At 45.2% G+C, this 23,835-nt stretch overlaps 1 protein-coding gene across 7 annotated transcripts in view; it reads left to right on the top strand.

Annotated features, from left to right (window-relative positions):
• Nucleotides 1–23,835, top strand: part of TLK1 (tousled like kinase 1) — an 877,117-nt gene that overhangs the window by 604,875 nt on the left and 248,407 nt on the right. For all 7 annotated transcript variants that reach the window (XM_086956115.1, XM_086956118.1, XM_086956116.1 and 4 more), the window contains one exon: nt 21,632–21,729. In XM_086956115.1, the coding sequence (XP_086812241.1) occupies nt 21,632–21,729 (98 nt within the window). The remainder of the gene's footprint in view (nt 1–21,631; nt 21,730–23,835) is intronic.

Raw genomic sequence — 23,835 nt, 5'->3', positions numbered from 1 at the left:
AGAGCTGATGGCTATCTTTCTAGCTCTACAAGCGTTCAAGACACACTTATGCAACAAAACCGTGTTGATCCGGACAGACAATATGACAGCTATGTATTACATTCAAAAACAAGGAGGAACACACTCACCACAGCTGTCGCACCTAGTTCAAGCAATGTGGAAGTGGGCCATTCAAAGGAACATGTTTGTTATGGCAGAGCACCTCCCAGGCAAGGACAATCAAGTAGCCGACCTGCTCAGCAGGCACAGTCAACAAATGCACGAATGGGAGATTCACCCCACAGTGCTCCAACCATTCTTCCGGAAGTGGGAACACCCGGAAATAGATCTGTTTGCCACAAGCGAAAACGCAAAATGCCAGTACTTTGCCGCCAGTTTCCCACATCCGCAATCGCAGGGAAATGCGATATGGATGAACTGGTCAGGCAAATTTGCGTACGCTTTTCCCCCAGGTCCTTTAATACCGCTGGTTGCACGCAAGTTGCGCCAACATTCGCTGACACTGATCCCAGTTTCTCCCACATGGGCGAGGCAACCATGGTACACAACGTTCCTAGAGCTCTCGGTGGTTCCCCATCAAAGACTGCGACTCACGCCCAATCTTCTAACTCAGAGCCATGGACCAATCCAACACCCAGACCCGCAACAGCTGAACCTGGCGATATGGCTTCTGAAATCCTAGAATTTGGATACCTGAACTTGCCTCCAGACTGCATGAATATTATCAAAGAGGCAAGAAAACCCACTACCAGAGCATGTTATGCAGCAAAGTGGAAACGTTTCGTCATTTACTGTCGTAACAACGATATTAACCCACTTGATGCTTCTACTCAAAACATCATTTTCTATCTCTCGCACCTACAAGGCTGCAATTTAGCCTATTCATCCATCAGGATACATTTAGCTGCTTTAGCAGCATATCTTCAAAACAGGCAACACCTTTCACTATTTCGGGTGCCAGCAATTAAGGCGTTTATGGAAGGACTCAAACGGGTAATTCCTCCAAGACACCCACCCTCACCAGTCTGGAATCTCAACATTGTTTTAACCAGACTTGTGGGACCAACTTTTGAACCACTACACTCATGCGAAATACAATTTCTTACTTGGAAGGTTTTTCCTTATTGCCATTACTTCGCTTCGAAGAGTTAGCGAGCTGCAAGCCCTAACTATTCAAGAGCCATTCATTCAAATACATGCAAATAGAGTAGTTCTCAGAACAAACCCTAAATTCATGCCAAAGGTGGTATCCCATTTCCATATAAATCAAACCATCGAACAGCCAGTGTTCTTTCAAAATCCACAAACAGTAGCTGAAAAGGCCTTGCATACTCTAGATGTTAAGAGAGCTCTGCTATACTATATAGACAGAACTAAGGCATTTCGAAAAACAAAACAGTTGTTTGTTGCTTTCTCACCGCAACACAAAGGCAACCCTATTTCAAAATCAGGTATAGCCAGATGGATCGTTAAGTGCATCCAAATATGTTATTTAAAAGCCAAACGCACCTTAACCATTCCCCCTAGGGCGCATTCCACACGCAAGCTAGGGGCATCCATGGCTTTCCTGGGTAATATTCATTAACACAAAATTTGTAAAGCAGCCACATGGTCAACCACACATACATTTACAAAACACTATTGTGTAGATGTACATTCAAAACAGCAAGCTGCTGTAGGACAGGCTGTTCTCAAAACTCTTTTCCAGACTGCTGCAGCTGAAACAGGTAGCCACCGCTAAGGGAGATACTGCTATACATTCTATGCACAGATATGAATTCAGCAGCCCACATGCCTCGAACGAAATATGCTACTTACCAGTATGCATCTGTTCTTGGCATGTAGGACTGCTGACATTCATATCGCTGACCCACTTCCCCGGTGCCTGTCGCAGCTGCAGCATTCACTCTTTGCATGGCCATCTCTTACTATACTATACTCCATCTCTGACACAATGGCGAAAACAATCTGAGAATGGATAGGATGCCCATGCGCACTGTAGTCCGAAGGAGGAGCCACCTATCTCGTGATACTGCGAACTCTTCCAGGACAAAAATGTGCAATCATCCGGACCCAACACTAGGCGGCGATCTATGCACAGATATGAATGTCAGCAGCCCTACATGCCAAGAACAGATGCATACTGGTAAGTAGCATATTCCTTACTTACCTTTTCTCTAGGAAATGTCCCAGTGTGATATCTAGGCATATCACACTGAGTAACGTAAAAAGTAATCTGTAAAGTAATTTCAAAACAATAACTTACCTGTAATTCAATCAACTGCATTTGACCCTGCATGGTATACGATTTTACAATGCCTTTATTTTACTTACCTGCACCAGGCTTGTCTTGGTTCTAGAATAAAAATAACATAATATTTTGATACAAATAAATTGGTCTGAGTTCAGTCTTTCAGTTTGTGACATCATTTGCTGCATGAGTGTGTACATCAAATGCTTAACACTACCCTCTGATAACAACTTACTGCTCACCCACACAAATAGAGAATAAGGTGCTATCTACTTTTACCTCTGCCTACCTTTGAGGATCCACTGGACTCTGCACACTATACCTCATTTTGGTATTGTATGTACAAAGCCAGCTTCTTACACCCACACTACAAGAGAGTACGCGACGGAGGATTAGATTCAGGGGTGGTTTGGATGTATTGAGTGTCCTGACAACATCCCTGATATAAAAGAACCCTATGGATGAAAGGGCTGGAGACACCAGAAAGTGCAACCTTGGGGGGGTGCAAGCAAATTTGTGGAGTGCGGTTTGAAAGAACTGCCTCTTGCAAATATACACAGGGAACCTGAGAGGGGCCCTCCATGTAAAGATTCAAGAAACTACTGCCGCTGTAGCCGAAGGGAGAATCTCCTGGGGATATCATTCTGATACTGCCTGTTATCTGTAGCGTTGGATACTCTGCATCCTCTGCCTCAGACAGTGGGGCTATAACGAAGCCAAACCCAAGAGACCCCCCCCCCGCAGTTTTAGATGTGAGGGCTGTAAGAGGGATTTTGAGGTGGCGAGCAAAGTGAAGGTCGCAGGATATTGGTGCAAACCTGTACAAGTGACAGTGTAAGTGACAAACCACTGGTGAGCCCAGGGACGGGAGGCGATCCCATGGAGAGGTCAGACTCTCCAGAGACTTGAAATCTAGGTACTCCTACAACCGGCAGAGCAACCAGCCTGTGATCTGCAACCTGGACAACATCAATGCTTCTAGAAGTATATTGGCAACAGGGAGGTCTGTACTGCGCGAAACCCACAAACCTAGTTCGAGATAAAGGTCGCAGGGCCCAGTTCACCAATAAAAATTAACTGACACGCATTTAGTAGTGGGGCGATAGGAGACAATGCCAGCCCATCTCGAGACCTGAGTTAGTGAAACGGAGCCATAGATGAAAGAACTAATGCTCTAGATTACGGATACTAGATCTGCTATAGAACATAAAATAGACACCGTTGCAGTAGTCAATTTAAATTGTACTGACATGAAGAAAAGTGCAACTAGGGTAACCTCGGCTGAAGTTACGTTGAAAGAACACACTGATACTATTAAAATACTTAGGACTGATGGAAACACAATGTCTACAAGCCAGGATGGAAGACTCTGAGGGCATGTCCCTGCGTAATAACATAAGACTGGTAAGATTCCCAAAAGAAGGCAGAGGTACAAATTCAGAATTCTTCATTGAGAACTTTGTGATAACCAAAGTGAAAACTGAGACCCTATTTACACACTTTGTGTGGAACAGACGCACAACATGCCTTGCCTTCCACCTAAACCAGGGGCTAAACTGCACCTGATCATAAAATGTATACGAAGTTAGAAGTATCAAAATGCTGTCCTGAGGGCATCTAATCTACATGCTCCAATGATTTATTTATTTTTCAACAGACAAATATGATCGTTCCAAACTTTACAAAAGAAGTACAAGCCCAATTACATACCTATATGAATGTGAAGCTATGTAAACATCCAACCCACTTTCCCCACTTTCAAGCGTATCGTGAGCGGAGGGCTCTCCCTCCACCAACCCAGAAGTACACATTTCCCGCCAGATCATCAGGTCCGCTTTTAGCTTCTCGTCCCTGCGGGTAAGTTCCATATGTGCTTCTTCGCCTAGAGACCACTCTCGTACATCCTTGCGCCAGACCGGCACTTACGGCCCTCTCTGTCCCATCCATGTTATGGCCACCCTACACCTAGCTAGCACAAGCATTAATTGTAGCAGTTTATACGGGAGTTTCCTTTTCTTGGGCTTCCTGACCGATGCAAGTAGGCAACTCAAGGTTTCCGGTCTCACCTGAAGACCCGTGGCTATACTAATCCTGCCGACCACCACTGCCCAAAACTGCCTGACCGCTGAGCACTCCCAGGCCAAGTGCAGAAAGCCTGCTTTCTCGAAGTCGCATCTCAGGCATCTATCATCGCTGTCACATGAAATGCGTTTTAATGATACACGGGTTAGGTTGGTGTGATAGGACATTTGCCTTCCCATGTCTATAAAGGGTGTCCGTATCCAGAGCTGTAGCTCCCTGTGAAATGGTGCTTTCTGTAAGATCTTCTTGACAAACTACTGCCACATGTTGGCCGTATGCCTCACCAGGTAAGGGAGAGCTGCTTCCGCTCCCTCGCCCTGCATCAGCGCCTCCTGAAGTGCCAGGTTATCACCCTGCCCGACAGAAGGCGTTTCTCCCAGTTGTCTGTGTCAGTCAGCCAATGTGCCGCAGGTTGTAATTGGGCGGCGTAATAATATAAATCAAAACGTGGAGCTTCCAAGCAACCCTCCTAGCGGCATATGATAGTGTTGAAGGCTACCCTACTGCGCCGTCCCGCCCAGAGCAGGGACGTGGGAATCATATTCAGGGTTTTAAAGACGTGCGTCAGTAATGGGCACAGTGAGTTCTGGAGGACATATAATGTGCTGGGAAGCATCACCTTCTTATAGATGGCCAGCCTACCCATCAATGACAGTGGAAGGGTGTTCCAAATGGTCACCGACCGCTGTAGAGACTGGATTACCTGGTCTATGTTCCTGGTCATCGCCTGTGTGTCTGTCTGCGCAACCTGTATCCACAGGTATCGGAAACCCGCCTGCTCCCAGCGTAGCCCCAGGTCAGGAAGATCCTCCAGGGGCACAGAGGCTAGGCCTGCCAATGGAAAGATCAATGACTTGTTTCGATTGAGCCGCAATCCAGAGACCTCTCCAAATCTATCCAATTGACGCAGCAGTTCAGGTAGTGCATCCCGGGGAGAGGCCAAATAAAACAGGGCATCATCGGCATTCATGGAGATTACGTGGCTTGTGTTACCCACTCTAATTCCCCACTGATCCATTTCTACCCTGACCGCAAATGGTTCTATGGCCAGGGCGAACAGTAGAGGCGAAAGGGGACACCCCTGGCGAGTGCCCCTACCCAGCTGCCAGTCTTGTGAACTCGCACGCCCCAAAGCTTAACCCTCGCACGAGGTTCCGTGTACAGTTTGCAAATCTAGAGACAGAATTTAGGTCCCAGACCCAGAACCCGTAGGACCTCCAAAATATACCCCCAATCTAACGTATCAAATGCCTTGGCAAGGTAGATAGAGACCAGTACCAACTGTTCCTCCCAACTGGGTACTTCATGCATTACATGATTAAGCCGGCGCAGATTCATATCAGTGTTTCAACCCGGTATAAAAACACATTGGTCCTCAAGCACCAAATGCGGCATGTATGGCCCTAAACGAGCGGCCAAGAACTTACACAGACTTTTAGCATCCGTGTTAATCATTGTAATTGGCTGAGCACCTCGTTCAAAGGCCTCAAGATACACCTGTAATAGGAGGCGGGGAAGCGTGCCCACAAATGCCTGATGAAACTCAGGAGGACACCCGTCACTCTCCGGGGACTTTGCTCTTGCTAAGTGCTGCAGCGCAGAGTGCACCTCCCCCAGTGTTAGGGGCTCTTTGAGCTCTTTTTGTGCCGATTTAGGGATATACCGTAGGATCAGTTCGTGAAGGTAAGGGAGATAAGTGGTCTATCTGACTGCTGGGTCCGCTGCATATACTATCTGTAAGTGGGATTTCAGGACTCGCAGTAGCCCCACCTCTGAGTGGACCAGGCCACCAGTGGGCTCCCGCAGAGCCACGATTGCAGCTGGGGCTTGTTCTCGTCGGAGAATCCAGGCCAACAAACGTTTCTATTTATCCCCTTCCCTATGGAGGCGTTGTCTATATTATGTGAGGGTGTATTTGTCGAGCCTGTCCCAAATGTCATGGATGCGCTCCTGTATGTCGTGCTCCCTAGTGCTCCCTAGCCCCACCCCTGCATCCGGAACGTCTCAGGTCTGTGCCTCTAAGAGGTGTTGTTCCCCTTCTTGTAGCTCTCGTTGGAGCTGCTTGCGGACTCCATATGTTACTCATACAGGCCCCTCTAACCACCGCTTTCAAGGCTTCCCATTTTGTAGCTCGTGACAAGTCTGGCCCCTCCCAGTTTAGGTTGATATAGTCAGTTATGGCAGATTCTATGTGTTGCTTCCCTACCGGGTCCTCGAGTACCTCCGCTGGTGACCTTCAAGTACGGGGATGACAAACCGGGGCTCCCCAGTCAACCACGCAAGCCACAGCGGAGTGATCAGATAGGAAACGCGCCTGATGTGTCACTTCGAAAGACATAAGTGTCTGGGTTTGCCACTAAAATCCTGTCTAGCCGACTGTGAGTATTATGAAAAAGGTGTACACTTTCTGGGTTGAATGTCTAACGCCATACATCCTGGGCCCCTATATATTCCCCATAACCTCGCGGAGCTTCACGGTCATCCTCTGCTTCGTACCCTTGCAAGGTGGAAGCCTTTCGAGGTCAGTATCTAGCACACATTTAAAATCCCCCACCTAGATCAATAGGACTTCTAGTTCAGACACCAGGACCTCCTGCAGGACCTGAAAAAAGTTTGGATCAGTGTTTGGGGCATAAGTGTTCATTATAGCAATGTCGCTTCCATCTAACTTAGCTCTGAGGAGTATATATCTCCCATGGAAGTCATCTTCCACATACTGAAGGCCAAATGGGGTCCCTGGGGCCACCCACACAAGGACTCCCCTGGCATAAGTTCAGAGTGAAGAGTGGAAAACCTGCCCCGCCATTTATTTGCCAGCTTCTGAGCCCCTTCTTCATTAAGGTGGGTTTCTTGGAGGCACGCTATCAAACTATATGTCAAAATAAATTCCCTTTGGGTTGTTTCAGGAAAAGAACACAAATTCTTACAGACCATAAGACAAATAACACTCACTCTTATAAGACCTTTCAGTTGGAGCAAAGCAATATACAACAAACACTTCTATAAAAACAAAAATGGATTCAATGTGACATTTTATTCTTGTAAGAACCGTAGAATCTTTACCTTGATTTTGCACCTCCCTTATTACTTTTAGGAATCACTTTTAGGAACTGTTTTTAGTTTTAGAATGTATATCTGATTTGTTCCGTTCTTTATTGTCTGTTTTCCCAATTTCTAATTCTTTTGAAAAAGAAAATAATTTTATATTTGTTTTTACTTGGTTCTTACAAGAATAAAATGTCACATTGAATCCATTTTTGTTTTTATAGAAGTGTTTGTTTCCTGAAACAACCCAAAGGGAATTTATTTTGACATATAGTCAGTTTCGGTACCCTATCCCTTTGGCGTGGGGTCCCTCTCTCTTTTATTAGGGCACGCTATCAAAACCTGATGTCTCCAGAGAAAGGGCAGCACCCTCTATCTCTTGGTACATGTACCCAGCCCTCTCACATTCCAGCTCAAGAGTTTAAACCCCATTGATGGTGAAACAACTGGTCTCTGTGCATTTCCCTTCCAGAATAGCTACGTATAACCTGTTCCCCACATGCTGCAAAACAATGCATTAAAAAAAAACGAGCCCCAGGAACACCCCCTCCCCTCCAACTGGCAATATTCTGATAACTATACATGCAGAAATGCTCTTCCCATGCTGGTGGCAGGACTAGCACAGCTGCCCCATCAGCCCAACAGAGGACGAAATCTACCTTTAAAGAAACAAAAACCGAAGTCTAACTCCCGACCCAGCCCAGTCACCACATAGTGGACATCAGTGCCTCGAACCGCCAGATTTTATGTTTCTGGTACAACCGAGCCAGTTTTTTTTCCAACCCAGCAGAATGCATAGTATCTAAGCACTGACGTAGTCCGTCCCGATCTTCCCAACAAGACGCTTCCCAAGAGGTACATACCTAGGAAGCGCTGCACCAGAGTCCATGTAAGTCAATTACCGCTATGCTACCAATCTAGAACCCCCATACCTCAAAGAGAAGAAAAAGAAAAGGCATCACTTTCATAGCAAGTCTGAAGTGGGTGTAAGAGGGTCTATAACAGTTTCCGGAACCACATGATTGGTCGGTGGCAGAGTCGGTGGAGTGTCCATCAGAGTTCGTGGAGGAGAGTCGCCGGAGCCCGAAGATTCCACTAGCAGGGCTCCATCATCCCCCACCGTGATCCTCTGCCTTTCTGCTTCAACGTTGCTGGCAGAATGGTTCCTTCGTCTGCCCCTGATTCCTCGGAGGACTGGTCCCCCATGTGCTTTGGGAGCCCCTCTGTTCCTGCTGGGGGAGCGCCTCTCCCCTGATTTCAATCCACTCCTACACCTCTTCTGGAGAGTCGAAGAAGTGAGCCTTTCCCCGGGATATCACCTTGAGTTTCGCGGGGTACAGTAACATGTACTGTGGATCTAGTTCACTGAGCTTTTGCTTGATGCAGAGGAAATATTTCCTCTGTTCCTGCTCCTGGTGGGTCGAGTCTGGGTATATTGAGACTTTGGTGTTGTCATAGGTGAGATCTGGCGCTTCCTTCGCAGCTTTCAAAATGCAGTCTCTGTCCCAGTAGTTCAGGATTTTGGTGATGAGGGCCCGGGGGGGGCAAGGGGGGGGCTCCCGGCAAGAGCGGAAGGACCAGCGCCTGGTTGGCTCTTTCCACCACAAAGACCTTCGACAGACCCATGGGGCATAGCTTGGTGCGTATCCAGTTATACAGAAATCGCTCTGCTCTGGAATGCCCAGGACCCTGATATTACTGCGACGGGCCCTTCCATCAGCTTCCTCCGCTCTGCACTCCAACGCTCTGGTGATGTTAATTAGCTGAAATACCTGCTATTACAGAGATGCCACTTCTCCCTGAAGCTGTACGATGTCTCCTTCCTCTGTTGAGACTTTGTCCGCCACTTTCCGCTGATTCATACCAATGGAGACCATCTCAATCTGCTTTTTCGAGGCTGTGTGGGACCCCTGTATCGCTTCCAGGAGCTCTGCTCGGGATGGTGGTGTTGCCATCCCCCTCCAGGACTGGTTGACAGGTGATCTGTTGTGTGGTATACTGCGTGATTGTGTTGGGATTGGAGGCACGGGCAGCCTTTCTTTACCCATGGTGCAGACCACGGTGCAGGACTAAGGGAGTCCCTCATGTGTCCCCAAAGTCAGTCTCACTTTAGAGCACCGTGCCACCAGATGAGTGGATTTACGTCTCTCCCGCGAGTGTCCACGGAGCTTGGCAGTCCTAGTTGGCGGCCAGATGGCAGCTGACCTTACTCAGGCGTACCCCAAAACTGGGGCAGATGTAAGGGTCCCACAAAGTCCCCTGGGCCAGGGCTTTAAGTGGGGGGGGTGTTTGGGGGGGCTGAGCCCCCCGTTTATTTTTGAGGGGCCTCGAAAGGGGGCTCTATTTTCGGGCCTCAAAGGTCAAAGGTAGGGTGAGCAGACGTCCCGGTTTTTGTTTGGTGTTACTAGTGTGGGCAATATGTCTGGATAGTGAAATACTGCCAATTTCGTTTTTCACTATTGAAAGGCTATCTTGCCCATAGGATAACATGGGGAATGCTGTGTGACATGTTTACCTACAGTTGCTGTGATTGCTGAGGGAGGGACTGTCTGCTGTCTGCTGTGTCCCCCTAACTTGAAGAGGAGCTGTGCTTTGTGCTTTGCCCCTCTGAAGCCTGCCTGTCTCCAAGGGCCTAAGAAGAGCTGGGAAGTCAGGGATACAAAAGTTCTCCAGCACCCACCCTTTCAGCTGCTGTGTGGGTCTCTGCGCTGTGCCTTTGTGAAGCTGCCCCCTTGTGAAATCTGTCTCAGTTTGCTCATCGGCACACAGCTGGGGCGTAAGGTCATGAGGCCTGCTCTGCCCCAAACGTGATCTGCCCCAGGATCCAGCCCCTCGCACTCTGTGTGTGCGGATAAACGCACCGCTGAGGAACTTTGTAGCACCTGCTTTGCCCCCGAGCGCTGTGTGTTCATTGCCTCCACCGCCGCCCCTCGAGCTGTGTTGTGTGCCGGAGGCCGGGTTCGCCGCTCTAAGAAGGAGCCTTGAATACACCCTGCCAGTATTCACCGGCCCGGATCGTCATTTCCAAGCTGCGCTCGGATTGGTCACAGCAATGAGGATTTTCCCCAGCAACGCGGAGGTTCGTCAGGCTGAGTTACGTTGCGTCTGGAGAGGCGGGAGGCGCCCCCTAGCAACCGGGGTTCCCTCTCACTAGTCATCGAGGAAAGGAGCTGCCTGAACCTGAGGCCGAGGCGCGTCCCATCGGCAAAAGCGGCTTCACCAGAGTCAGGCGGAGTTACGTTGCGTCTGGAGAGGCGCGAGGCGCCCCCTAGCAACCGGGGTTCCCTCTCACTCGTCATCTAGGAAAGGAGCTGCCTGAACCTGAGGCCGAGGCGCGTCCCATCGGCAAAAGCGGCTTCACCAGAGATCAGCGCGGTCCGCAGAGCCCCCTTCACATCCTAAGGTAACCGGTAACCGGAGTTTGCACAGTGGGGGAGATTATGATCACACACGCTACCGGTGAGCCTGCCTTCTCTTTACAGGTCGCCCTGTTGCGACTTACGTGTCAGTGGTGTAACGAAACTTGAGGGGGCCCCCTGCAAAGTACCTGGAGGGGGCCCCCTCTGACCACCCTGGAGCTTGGGGAGCCCTGCATCGTGGGGGCTGCGGGGGGGCCTTTGTTACACCACTGGGGGTGAGTCATGTTCAAGAGTTCTGGACTTAAGCCCAATAGCTGCCTCCGCTTTCCAGTTTATAATTCCGTTCACATCTGGTTGGCAGCCCTCGTAGTTGCTCATTGTCGCTCTCTCTGTTTCTTGGGTCACCGTTAGCACCTCTCCTGCCATTCCCCTTTGTAGTGCTGCTTCTTGCCTACTTTGTTTGGTGGGTCTTACAAGTGTGTTTGCAGCAGGGCGCTGGGTACTTCAGTCAGATTTCTGGCACGCCCCCTGGTCACTGTTGTACCACTCACTGCTGAAACCAGTATGGCTTGTTTCATAACAAATCTATTCCTTGTTATATGCCCAGTATTATCTGTACAGCACATGCCCTCAGTTCCTACAGCCAATCAGCTTTCCTCCCCTTGTAACACCAAGACAGGGGATGCTGTCTCTTGAAAAACAGCTGTGCAAAGGAGGTGGGCTCCAGTTCGCCATTGCTCTTCTGCTCCCATTCCCTGGTTCTCTAAAGACGGAGGGATTCTCTTTCTCACCTGATTTCTGGGCCTGTTGGCACTTTCCATCCTGTGCATTAGTGCAGAGATTGAGGGATGGCAGGGGCTTTCAGTGGATTCATGAGTCGGAACTTGACAGCAATTCATGTTTAATTATTCCCATCACCTTGTTGGTTGTTGCGGCTGACACCGTAAATGCAGCGGCTACGCCCAGTTGTGGTACCACGCTCAATTGTCATAGGAACCAACCTATACCTCTCTGATGAGACCGAAGTACGTTCTGCTGACCTCATCTCTAGTTACACATTAGTCGCCCCAACTAATCCATTGTAGTGTAATAAGAAGGTGTTTTACAGTTGTGATATATGGGAAAATGCTACTTTGAATGATTCTGTGACTGGATGCGACTTCATGATTCTCTTAAGCACACAATGCTAGTTATCTTGATTTAGACCACGCCCCTACTTGGATAGGCCACACCCCTTTAAGAAATTTGCCACAGCCCTTTTAGAGCACCCCCAGGTTTTTTTCCCCCACTTAAAGCCCTGCCCGGGGCTGCTCACCTTGGTATGGCTTCTGCTCCAGCGACCGCAGGGCGGCAATGTGTCAACTCCACCCGCCAGCAGTGGCACCCGCAGCTCACTCCGACGGTCACCCGCCTCAGAAGCAGTCAGGCGTGCGATGGATACAATTGCGACGCTGCAGGAAAGTCTTGCGTCCTAGTCACACTGTCAGCTAGAGAGCTTGCGGTTCCCCACAGAAGTCAGGCACCCCCGGGACATCCAAGCAGGCGGAGGCAGGCAACACAGGCAGTCCCAACGGGTGTCCCAGGAGCGGGTCACCGCCAGCACAATGTCCCAACCCCAGGGTGAGCCCAGATCATCAGTGTCTCAGCAGCATTACTCTATCAAGGCTTCAGGGGCCCCCCAATACCCAGGCGACCACCTACCGCCAACACCAGGTTCCACAGGAGCTCCACAGGGAGAGATCTCGGGCCACTCAACTGTGTCACACATGGGTCGTGCTCAGGCCACGGCCGGGTGCGGCCCACAGCAGGGAGCCACGTTCGATTCTTGGATGCCCTCGCAGGATAATCCTCCACAACAGGAAGTGGGACGCAACTGCCTGATGCCTCTAGGCGGCCACCGCAGAACAAAGCCCCTCCAGCACTCCTACATGGAGACGCTTCGCGGCGCACCTCTCCATCCGCGTCGCACCCAAATGCTGGTGCGGCGATGTAGGGACCCAATGCACTCCGGGAGGCCCCCGATGGCAAGGGGTAGCTCCTCCGGCTCAGCCAGGGTCACCGGAGCAGTCAAGAGCGGGATCGCCGTCTCCGGGTGCAAGGCGCGACTCGGGCGGGTGCAGGCCGAATCTCCAGCCTCGTGCAGGCCGAATCCCCGGCCTCGGGTAGTTCTCGCTTGTCAGGTAGTTGGGCGCTCGTCCCAGTGGCCGATACCAGCCGTTGATCGTTCCCTCCCCCTCACAGGGGCCCCCACCACTTACAGGGCCCCAGCTGCAACCACAGAGAGGCCGTGGTCGTCCGGGTGAAGGATATTTCTGTATTTTAGCGGCAGGCCGGCCATGCGCCCCTCAAGCAATGATTTATAACCCAGGAAGATATCCTAGCTTAGAAAATCCTGCTCTTTCTTGAAGAATGTTGCCAAGAAATTATAAAGACTGCGGTGGGGAGAGCAGTGAATTAAAGAAGGCAGTAAGATTAGAGGTAGAACTGAGGCTTAACAAGTCATTTGAAACCAGTTCAATGGATAATGAAAATGTTTTATTACATTTGTGTTTTGTGGGGAGGAGGGGGAAGGGGGAGGCATATCATGCATTGGGGAACTGGATAGTTCTGAGCTCACAGCATGACGTTGTATGGGAAGGTGTGTAGGGGACTTAAGATGATTAGGGGGTCACTTATAGGAATTAGGAAATCTACCCAGATGTATTGCGGAAAGAGGACTCACACAAATAGGGAGGAGAGATTAAATAAGTCATTGCTATGACACCAAGTGACAGGCCCAAAAGTTTATACTGACATATAAAGATATGGAATGTTAATGGACTGGGTCATAATATCAAAAAAGTTGTCGTGGAGAAATTCCTTTACAGGTAAAACCGAGATTTGATATTACAAGGAACCCATTTAGAGGGTAATAAATGTGATTTCCTAGGGAGGGTTAAGTTAAGAATACTGGTTCTCGAGGGGTAGGAATCCCGGCTTTTAGATATTTTCCATTGACACAAACACAAAAATGGACCAACCCGGAGGTTTGCTATGGAGCTGTATTCTTCTGGGAATGGAAGTAGGTTTCTGGTGGTGTCTTGGTATGCTCCCCCTGTTCTCCAGGCACAAGCCTTGAAGAAGATGTAGAAGTGGATCCTGCAAGCGCTAGATGTACGGTGACCTCAACCTTACCACTCAGCCCAAAGTTCGATAGGGTCATGAAAACCAGTCAACAAGGCATAACCAATTTGAGAGATTTAGCAAATGCCCTGGGTTTAAGGGGGGGGACAATCTAATGTGAAACAGTTCTCTTACATGCCCAACAATATGTAGATAATGTTGAGACTCTATTACTTTATGGTACCAGTGGCTCACATGTGTAGATATTGTGACACACATTTCCTACCAAGAGGGATCTCCCCATTCTGTACAAGATTCCATACCAATATGAAATTAGAGCGGGTGGAGTGGAGTTTGGATCCATATGACATTAAAGATTGGGAGACTAAGAAAACCCAGCAGGCAGCAACTGAGACTTGCATGGCAGCAAAAGTAGGGTTGGGGAGTCTGGGATTACTTTCTGGGAAGCATACAGAATGGTCTTTCTGGATTATTTCTGAATCCAATGGAAAGGTAACCAACCAGACTTGGCCCACCTAATAACAATCGTGAGTTAGCAATATCGGCAGCTGTTAGAGGACGAAGCTAGGATACTCTGTTGTGCAAAACAGCACATTTCTTATGTGGTGGGAAATAAGTAGGTTTGAAGATTCAAACCCCCAACTGGGGAGTCTTCACCCGATATTGTCCAAGCCTATGAAATCCATTTAAGCAACTGTATTATCCCAGGAACAGATTACCGACCCGAGGTCTGGGAGTTTCTAAGAGACATTCTCGGTCTCACTCAAGAAGGACTGAATTGAAAGCTGGAAGTAGAGAAGGCTGTAAAACAACAAACTGGGAAGACACTGGGGCTTAATGGATTCCCAGAAATTATTAAAGGGTTTTCAGTGGGGAAACTTAGTGAACCTCTTCGTCAGGGGTTCTTGGCTTGCCCAGAGGGAGATTTGCCTACCACACAATTTTAAAACAAGCCAAAATACTAGCTAAAGTGTTGGTTAATCAATTTATTACAAGTCATCAAAAAGTTAGTAGCTGTGGATCAATCCGGCTTTATGCCACACAGATCCACCCATCATAACCTTAGGAGTCTCTTAGAGGTCTTACATTGAATAGAGTTGATGTAGGAACGTAGGAGAGAGTTGATGCAGGAACCAGCGATTCTGTTGTCCCTGGATGCGGAGAGGCATTCAACTTCCTTAAAAGCCCTTATCTGATCTCTGTGTTGCAAAAGTATTGGATTGGGTCCCGAATTCAGGGCATAGATCCAACTGCTATGCATTGAACGATATTCTCTCAAGAGAATTCCCGTTGGACCGTGGCACAAGATAGGGTTGTATACTAAACCCTTTTTTTTTTGCGTTTGTAATCGAATACGAAACCCTTGTTTTTGGCGTTTGTAATTGAACCTTTGTAGGTTGTATACTATCCCCCTTGTTTGCGTTTGAAATCGAACCTTTGTGGAGCACATGAGGGACACCCTCCTAAGGGTATCTGCAGGGACAAGGAATGGGAAGACCTAATCTCTCTATATGCGGATGGCAACATTCTTTACCTGCCAGATGCATACATTTCATTTCCAGGGTTCTGGAAGTCTTTGATATTTGCCTGACCATTAACTAGCATAAATCTTTGGCTGGTCACACAGTTAGTTATACTCCGACTAAGGTCATTGGTAATAAGAAGAGGGTGAATCGAGAAATGAATTGGTAGGACAAAATCATTCAGAAGATACCAGTATATTATTCGGATATCCTGGCTGACCTGATGAGACTTCACGGTTTTCATAAATGTGGCCTCCTGGGCATTTCCAAGGTTGGAGATGTATGGGGAACCCAAGACATGATGACATTCAATGAACTTATGCAACAATATGATTCCCAATACTGCAAGTCCAGCATGCTTTAGCGGACTTCACTGCCTTAATACAGGATATTACAAATACATCTCTATTAGAATATATATTGCTCATTGCACCCCTCCATTAACATGCAGTATCACAAATGTATAGGCTGTTGCTCAATAATTGCCAGCCTCCATTAGACTAACTCAAAAGTAAATAGGAGTATGATATCTGAATCCTGCAAGATACTGAGGGGGGGGGGGGGGGGGGAAGAGTCATTAAATACAAATGGGAGGTTGCAATAAGATCTGTTTTTTGAGCGGTTACCTCATAGGCTAATACATCTGAAGAGATTTAGGAGGTACATTTTAACCTGGCAACAAATTTAAGGCCAAGATTGTTGACTACCGATTTAAGTTCAGGGTGTTCACACTGTTCAAAAGGACAAGGAATCCACTACCATAGCTGAAAGATGCAATACATTGTTTCTCTCAGGACTAACCCACACCTTTATGCCAAATTGGCACCCTCATTTCACTTAAATGAGCAAGTACCTATTGTGACTGTGACTCTACGACCTTTGTCAGCAGCTCACAAGTCATTACATTGACAAGGTGTTTTCAAAATAGATGACACTAATGACTCCAGGTAGTGGGGTCTACTATTTTGTTTCACTATATTGCAGCATGCAGTATCCAGTCCAAGGGTGTTGCAAAAGAAAGTGGGGTATGACTCCACCAGAGTCATGCCAGCCATGGTTGCATTTTTGTTGGTATACCATTGATCAAGATCTACGAGGCTGGGACATGTAAGTCAACTCGTAACTTGAAAAAGCACTGCTGTCTGGATGTTTAAGTTTGATAGGATTAGCCATAGCACAAGTGGTGATACTTGACATAAGATATCATAATATAATTAATTGCAACTTTTTTTTTGTCTTATTCTATAAAATATCCACTTCTAAAAAAAAAAAAAGGGTTTCTAACTTGTACCTACATTCCATCTGTGGTGTCTTTCATTTATTATTCTTCAGCCTTTTCGCCATCTATTTTATGAAGCTTCATGGGATGCAAATTTCGGGTTAGAATAATTGAGCTTGACTGTGTCAAGAAGCTTCCATAGCTCAGTCTCTTCATTTCACTGCCTAGTTTATGAACTATATTGACTAGAATAGACTGCCATCTGTGCAAGTCTTATTCAAAGTTAAAGGAGTTCATAATGCTACTGATTTTTAACATTTACTAATGAGAATAAATCAAGCAGGCGAATCTTTGAAAGATACCAAAGCATGCGAACTGTAGTTATGGGTAAGTAATTCCTGCTGAATGTTGCCATCCCCTCGGTTTCTTTTGTTGAATCAACCCACAACTTTAGAGTCACAGAAAGCAAGGACATAAGAGCAGAATAAAATTAAGTTATTGGTGAATATGAATAGTAGCTTATAAGCTTGCTCCGATTGTCAACACCTGCCTGCCGCCCTCCGAGTCATTGACCAAGCAAGGCTTTAGAGGAAAATCTTAAGTTACTTGCTAAACAAGGATATCACTCTGACTTGTTAATGCAGTTCTTCTATATGCACCAGAGATGTTTGCCACAGTTATGTGAAATACAACTAAGCACTGTGGACGGAAATGAATGTGAGGCAATGGACTGGACAGACAACAAATTCAACCGATTTCTTCATGCCATGCTAGAAAAACAGTGTTTTTCACATTTAACTTGAGACCGATATGTATAAATCAGTAATTGAAATTAGTTGAATTAAGATTATACTACTTGCATATAAAGAAATACAAGTTAGTGTTCTTTCAAGGCTTACTGTGCAAAAATAAAAGTTGGGCAGTATGGCTTCAGATTATCTTTGAAGTACTAATAGAAGTTTGGAATAAAGTGATGTTTGCAACTCCTAAAACTGACAAACTGAACTACAGTAAGCCCCTTTCTCTAAAGATACCTATTCCAATGTACTTTTGGAATTATCACATTTAACTTTGAATCTTCTCTAATAGAGGTTGCGCTATTTACAACATAGAAAAGGAAATAGATCGGGCATTGGTAGTGCCAAATAGACAAGCGACTATTCTTTGGATGGGAAACTTCAACGTCCAATTGTGTCCACTCGCCCACACCAAAACCTGTGGTTTTATAAAGGGCCATATCTTAGACGAAGACGTAGATTCTTTGCATTTCCCCCATGGTGAATATGGTACCGCATTAAATTCTATGTTATCTAAATATGACCTGGAACTTTTAAGCTGCACCAGGAATAAGAATAACATTAAATGTCCAACTTTCACTGGCAGGGGTGCGTCTACAATTATAGATCACGTTCTGTTATCATGTAATTGCGATTACACTAATCTTTGGATTACGGAACAGGTGGTCAGCGACCACAACAGTATTTCATTAGCCCTATTATGCTGGAGAAATAGACAACCTAACACCTTAAATTGAATTACTGATATTGTCCCCATAAGATCAAATGGCATGAGGTTAAAGTGGGCAGCCGTTGATCCAAACAAAATACAAAAAGAAGTTATCACTAATTGCAAACAGGAAATAGATCACTGTTTAAACGAAGAGGCTGATTTAAATTCCCTGATTATCAATTTCCTTAAGATTAATGTATTTATAGAAAGGCTTCTTATTAAGAAGCACAAAGCCAGGAAACAGACACACACAGGATGGTTTAACAAGAGTTGTACCCAGGCCCTACACAATCTGAAGAGAGCATTAGGAACAAAACCTCGCAATAAGGAGCACATCAGAGATTTACGTCTCAACTATAAACAAATCATAGGGGCCCGCAAAAAAGAATTGCAAGATGAAGCATGGGACAAATTTAGCCAAGCAGCAACTACTAATAACAGAAAATTATTCAAGGAGACGGTCAATTGTCCTTTTTTTAAAGGACGACAGTCGACCAGAACTTACTTCATATGTTTAATAGTGACACCTGGATCGAACATTATACATCCATTTTTAACCCAGACAGGATTGATATTAATCAATTATTTGACTCCATCTGGCCCATACTACCCCTAAGGATAAATATAGAAGAAGTCTACGAAGGGCTAACCGATAGTAAAGGTAGTAAGGCACCAGGGCCTGATGGGGTGGCCATTGACCTATACAAGAGCGAAACGGATCTATGGGCACAGATTTTAGTAAAGATTTTTAACGCAGCAGTTGAAGGCCAGTTTCCGCCAACATGGGCCAATCATTACTTATCCCCCTTTTTAAAAAAGTTCAAAATCTGAGGCCTGTAATTACCGACCCATATCGCTGCTGGACTCGTCACTTAAAGTAATGAGTATGGTCATGCTGAAAAGACTTGAAGAGTGGGCCGAAGACAATAAAATTAATTCACCAGCCCAATATGGGTTTAGGAAGGGTCTAGTCACACTGGAACAGTGTGTTAATTTGGACCTCCTTATTAGCAAATACACAATGGCTAAAGGGGGTAAATTATTTTTATGTTTTGCGGACCTTAGTTGCGCCTTTGATCTTGTGGACCACTCCATACTGTGGCAAATATTACTGGACATCGGCGCCCCGAAGGAAATTGTATATTTCCTGGCAAGGGTGTACGAGAACTTGTCTAGTAAAGTGCGCTACGGCCCAGCAGGCGTATGTACCCCTCTGTTTAAGGTGTCGGATGCGTACTTGCTCCACTTTTGTTTTCATTATTCATTAACCAAGCGGATATAACATTAAAACAAATCCCTGCGGATACCCCTTCAATTGAGGGCCAGACCGTCCCAATTCTATTATACGCAGATGATGCGGTTTTAATATCACGTACCCCTATTGGCCTCCAGCGTCTTATTGACAATTTTACATCTTTTATCAATGACAGGAAACTTCGAATCAACAAATCCAAGACATTTGTAATGTCATGTGGAAATACACCTAAACCTGGAAAGGCTTTTTATTTAGAAGGAACGAAAATGCAGTCAGTTAAATCCTTTTGTTATCTTGGAGTAACTTTTGCAGGAAATGGGAAGTGGTCACAGGAATATGTTAATATCCATCATAAAATGAGTAGGAATACGAATAGTATTTTTATATTTTCCCCAAAAGTGGGTGCACGAAGAGTCAAAAATATGGTGACTATATATCATGCAAGATGTGTATCTTCTGCTCTTTACGGCGCAAGAGTTTGGGGCCACTATCATGAACAATCACTGCAGCAAGAACATATTTTTTTAACGTCTGCTGAGCACCCCACCATCGGCCTCCACCGAACTAATACACCAGGAAGTGGGTTTAAATTATATTTCAGACCTGGGAGTACTCCGTCCCCTCCTATTATGGCGCTCTATATGGGCAAAAGTTGAAACTGCATTTACACAACGCATCATCAAAGATTGCCGAAAGCTTGACCACAGTTTACGTGTCCCTTGGCTGAGCTATATTCATCACTGGTATAACCTTTTATTTAACTGAAATATTTTTGCTGAACCAGAATGTGCAGCTTCAATTGCTAAAAAAGACCTTAAAGAAGCCTTTCTGACCCATAAAAGTGAGATAAGAGGGAGTTTAATTAGGTTACAACCTACCGTTGTATTCTATAAGCAATTAAATCTTACAACAGGTTTTCAGCTATACCTAGATGAAGTAACTATATCCTCCCACCGTTTTGTTTTGACACGCTTAAGGTTAGGGATTGCTCATCATCTAGTGGCATTTCCGGTTATGAAGAGAAGTACTAGTCTACTATGCCCATGCGACAATATGTCAAAGCAAAGTTCCTGTCATTTTTTAATGTTTTGCAAATGTTATCATTTTTTTAAGGAAGTTTTATTTGAAGCCGCTGTTCTTAAAGTATCATGTTCGATCCACCAAAAATGCTATGAGGTTAATATCCTCATTGGAAAGTTTGGACGTTTGCCTTTATGTGGCATCCTACATTTTAAAAAGTATTGCTGCTAGGAAATCAATTGTTCCTTAAAACTTAACTCATATGCTTTGGAAGTCTCATATTTAAAGATACTTTGCACCTTTTATTTAATTTGTCTTAAATGAAACCGAGATGGTATGTGGCACCCTGCAGTACTATTTGCACATATATATGTAAAATTATTAACTGTAATATTGCAAGTTGTATGCACTAGTCCCTTTATACACAACACTTTATAGCGTAACTTGCACATGAAATTGCTATTTGTGATTATATTAGATTGATGTTTTTATAACTATCAAAGGTTTCATTGTGTAAGTTAGATATTTTAGATAAGGCTCAAATATCTAGGGCAATTATTGTTGGTAATGCATATTGTACATTTTAAGCACGAGCCACTTTATTGCGTTATTTACCTATATTGAATATTGTTATCTTTCGATTTTGTACACATTTTTATTAGTTCCTCTGTCAAGCATTATGATCAAAGTGTGAAATGAAAGTTGTAATCCATGTTTTTATGTATGCTTATATGGTTGTTATTACACACCGAATAAAGCGTTGGAATTGAATTGATTGAATCTTGCCTCCAGTTTTTAACGGTCTTAATGTCCTATTCTTGACAAATGTTTTTCCTTGCTTAAAACTGAAGGTGCTCTTTAGTTGCGAATGCTTTTCCTGGTCATTTAATTTTGTCTTCCTTTAACAACTTAATGCAAACACAAGGTTTTTGAGCTATTCATCAGTCTTCCCTTTATATTTTGTTCTCTGCCAGTAAGGGAGTAGGGAGCCTAATAGTTAATCTCTTCAACTTTCCTCCACCCTCTACTGTTCTAGTTTGCAATATTTTTCTGATGTGATATTCATTTGCATGAGACTTTGCAATATTATAAAGAATGTTTCATAATTTGATGAACACAAAGCAGTATTTTGAATGCTTTAATATCTTATATAAATGAAGTACATTATTAATGGGAATAATGAAATATGCAGGAAACTATATTACTTAATGCAGAAAATGTTAATGAATATTTTCTTTGTTACAGGAGGAAGCAGAAATTCAGGCTGAGCTTGAACGTTTAGAAAGAGTCCGAAACCTTCATATCCGTGAACTAAAACGAATAAACAATGAAGATAATTCACAGTAAGCTATCCCGGTTTTGCTTTTTAATGAAAATTTAGTGGCTTGTATTAATCTAAGCCAGTTCCTAAAAATACCTAGTCATTTTTTTGTGATGAATACATTATTTGTTTAGGTTCACTCTTGTATAACAATTTGCTGAAACTAAAACAGACCCTACTTACCCTATCAAATAAATGCTGCACTGTTTGCTGCCATCTCTTATTTAATGAACATTCATCTCTTGATAGCCCTTATTTGTTGTCCTGATGTATCCAGGGTCAATAACAGTTGATTTCTTACCTTGATCGTTGTGCCTTGAATCAATTGCCAACTTCTCTCCCCACTACCCTCACTTGTGCAATGGCCACAACAGAGTTGCTTGCAGCTGCACAACAGATGCCAGACTAAGAACTTACAAAACTCTCAGTAGCTTCAATCATCAAAGAGGCCTTTTAAAGCTCCTACAGCCTGCAAGATAGGGGAATTGTAGCACTGTGTCGCACTAATCTGGCAGAAGCAGCTACAAGATGGCAGGTGCTCTCTCCTCTGCTTTACAATAAACACAGGTGCTACCACAGTGGCAGTCCCGCAGAACAAGGCTGTATAGAATACGGTCAGTCCTTTGGTGGTAGCTGGCTACCACTGAGTTTGAAGTGAAAGGTATGACAAGTGAAGATTTGGATGTCTGTCTGGTTGTCTCCCGAATCATGAGGCTTGCTGCTCAGTGGGCAGAGGCACACATTTGGAAGCTGGTAGTTACAGGACCATGGGAACCACAATCCGAAAACCGAAAAGGGGATATATTTCTAGCAATATAAATAAGGGGAATAATTGCCTGAGTATGCTTAGACCTCGGGAGATTTAGGCATAACCTTGCAGACATGGAAGATGAAAAATAAACGAGTACAGAAGGTAGAATGTCCAATGTCATGGTGAACTACACAGAGGAGTAGGCATGAATGGTGGTGGCTGTTTGGTCACATCGGTTATTCTGTTTGGCTGGTCTTGATGTACATCAGCACTTACCAACACCCTCCACTATTGGGAGCACTGCCCCCTACCAAATTGGGGGCACTGATAAATTGTAATATCACTCAGATTGATAATTTACTATTGTATTCTCTATTTCAAAAAAGGGATAAACGCCCTCAAGCATAAGAAAACCTAACTAGAGGCGCAACTCAGGGGATAAGATTATGTAACAATGATTAGGGAGCAGATCTGACCCTAAAAAGGTCACCCTTTCAAAAGAATTTGTCTCCAGAATAAAGCAAAACATCGAGAAGCACTGTTGCATGACTACAAAGAGACGCTGTATATACTCGTCCATTGGTGGTGGTTTTTGGAGCAACTTCCTCCACAGTGTATGTTACCTGCCCAATCTGCAGAGGTTGCTATTGCAGTTCCACCTTATCCTCTGATTTAAAAGAAAATTAAAAGAACAGGCTCTTTCTATCTAATCCTACTACCCAGCCTCCCCACACACACCTGGCCTTGTTCATACAGAAATGCTGTAGGACTGGAAAGAAGAGACATTTTCAAAGAATCATAAAGGGTCACTCTAAACAATTGTAGACAGTGACGTCCTTACTCTGTTTCCTGTGCATCGCTTTAAGTAATAATCCTAAATGGCTAAGAATTACTAGTTACAAATGGGCACTAACTATTGTGCCAAATGGATAAGCAATTAATTCTAGGACCTCCCAATCATTTAATCAAAATGTGCACACAAATTCCATCTGCCATTAGTATGTAAAGAAACAGATGTACTGTAAGATAACGGGCATTGGAGCCCATCCTTCTGTGGCAACAACCTAGGATGGTGAACACAGGCTCACAACTCAAAACCCGTTCAATAGCAGCAATAAATGATTGTCGGGTCAAATACTTTCTTTTATGATTAAAGGAATATTGTTATAGGATCAAAATGTAGAATGCGGCATACACAAACAATACTCAGAGCCCTAATGGCAATCCCCTGAGGTCCCACTTCCTTCTCACTAGCAGTAGTGGTTATTCCCCATTCACTATATGCAACATTCAAGTTAGACTCCACTAGCAGTCTGAGTCTTTGAAGTCCCCCTCCAACTCTGTTAGAAAAGTCAAACCTATTCCAGTGCCGAAGCG

Source organism: Lissotriton vulgaris, chromosome 2_1, assembly GCF_964263255.1.
Source record: "Lissotriton vulgaris chromosome 2_1, aLisVul1.2, whole genome shotgun sequence".
NCBI lineage: Eukaryota > Metazoa > Chordata > Amphibia > Caudata > Salamandridae > Lissotriton > Lissotriton vulgaris.
Note: the sequence above shows the minus strand (reverse complement) of the source record. Positions and strands in the feature narration are given on the sequence as shown.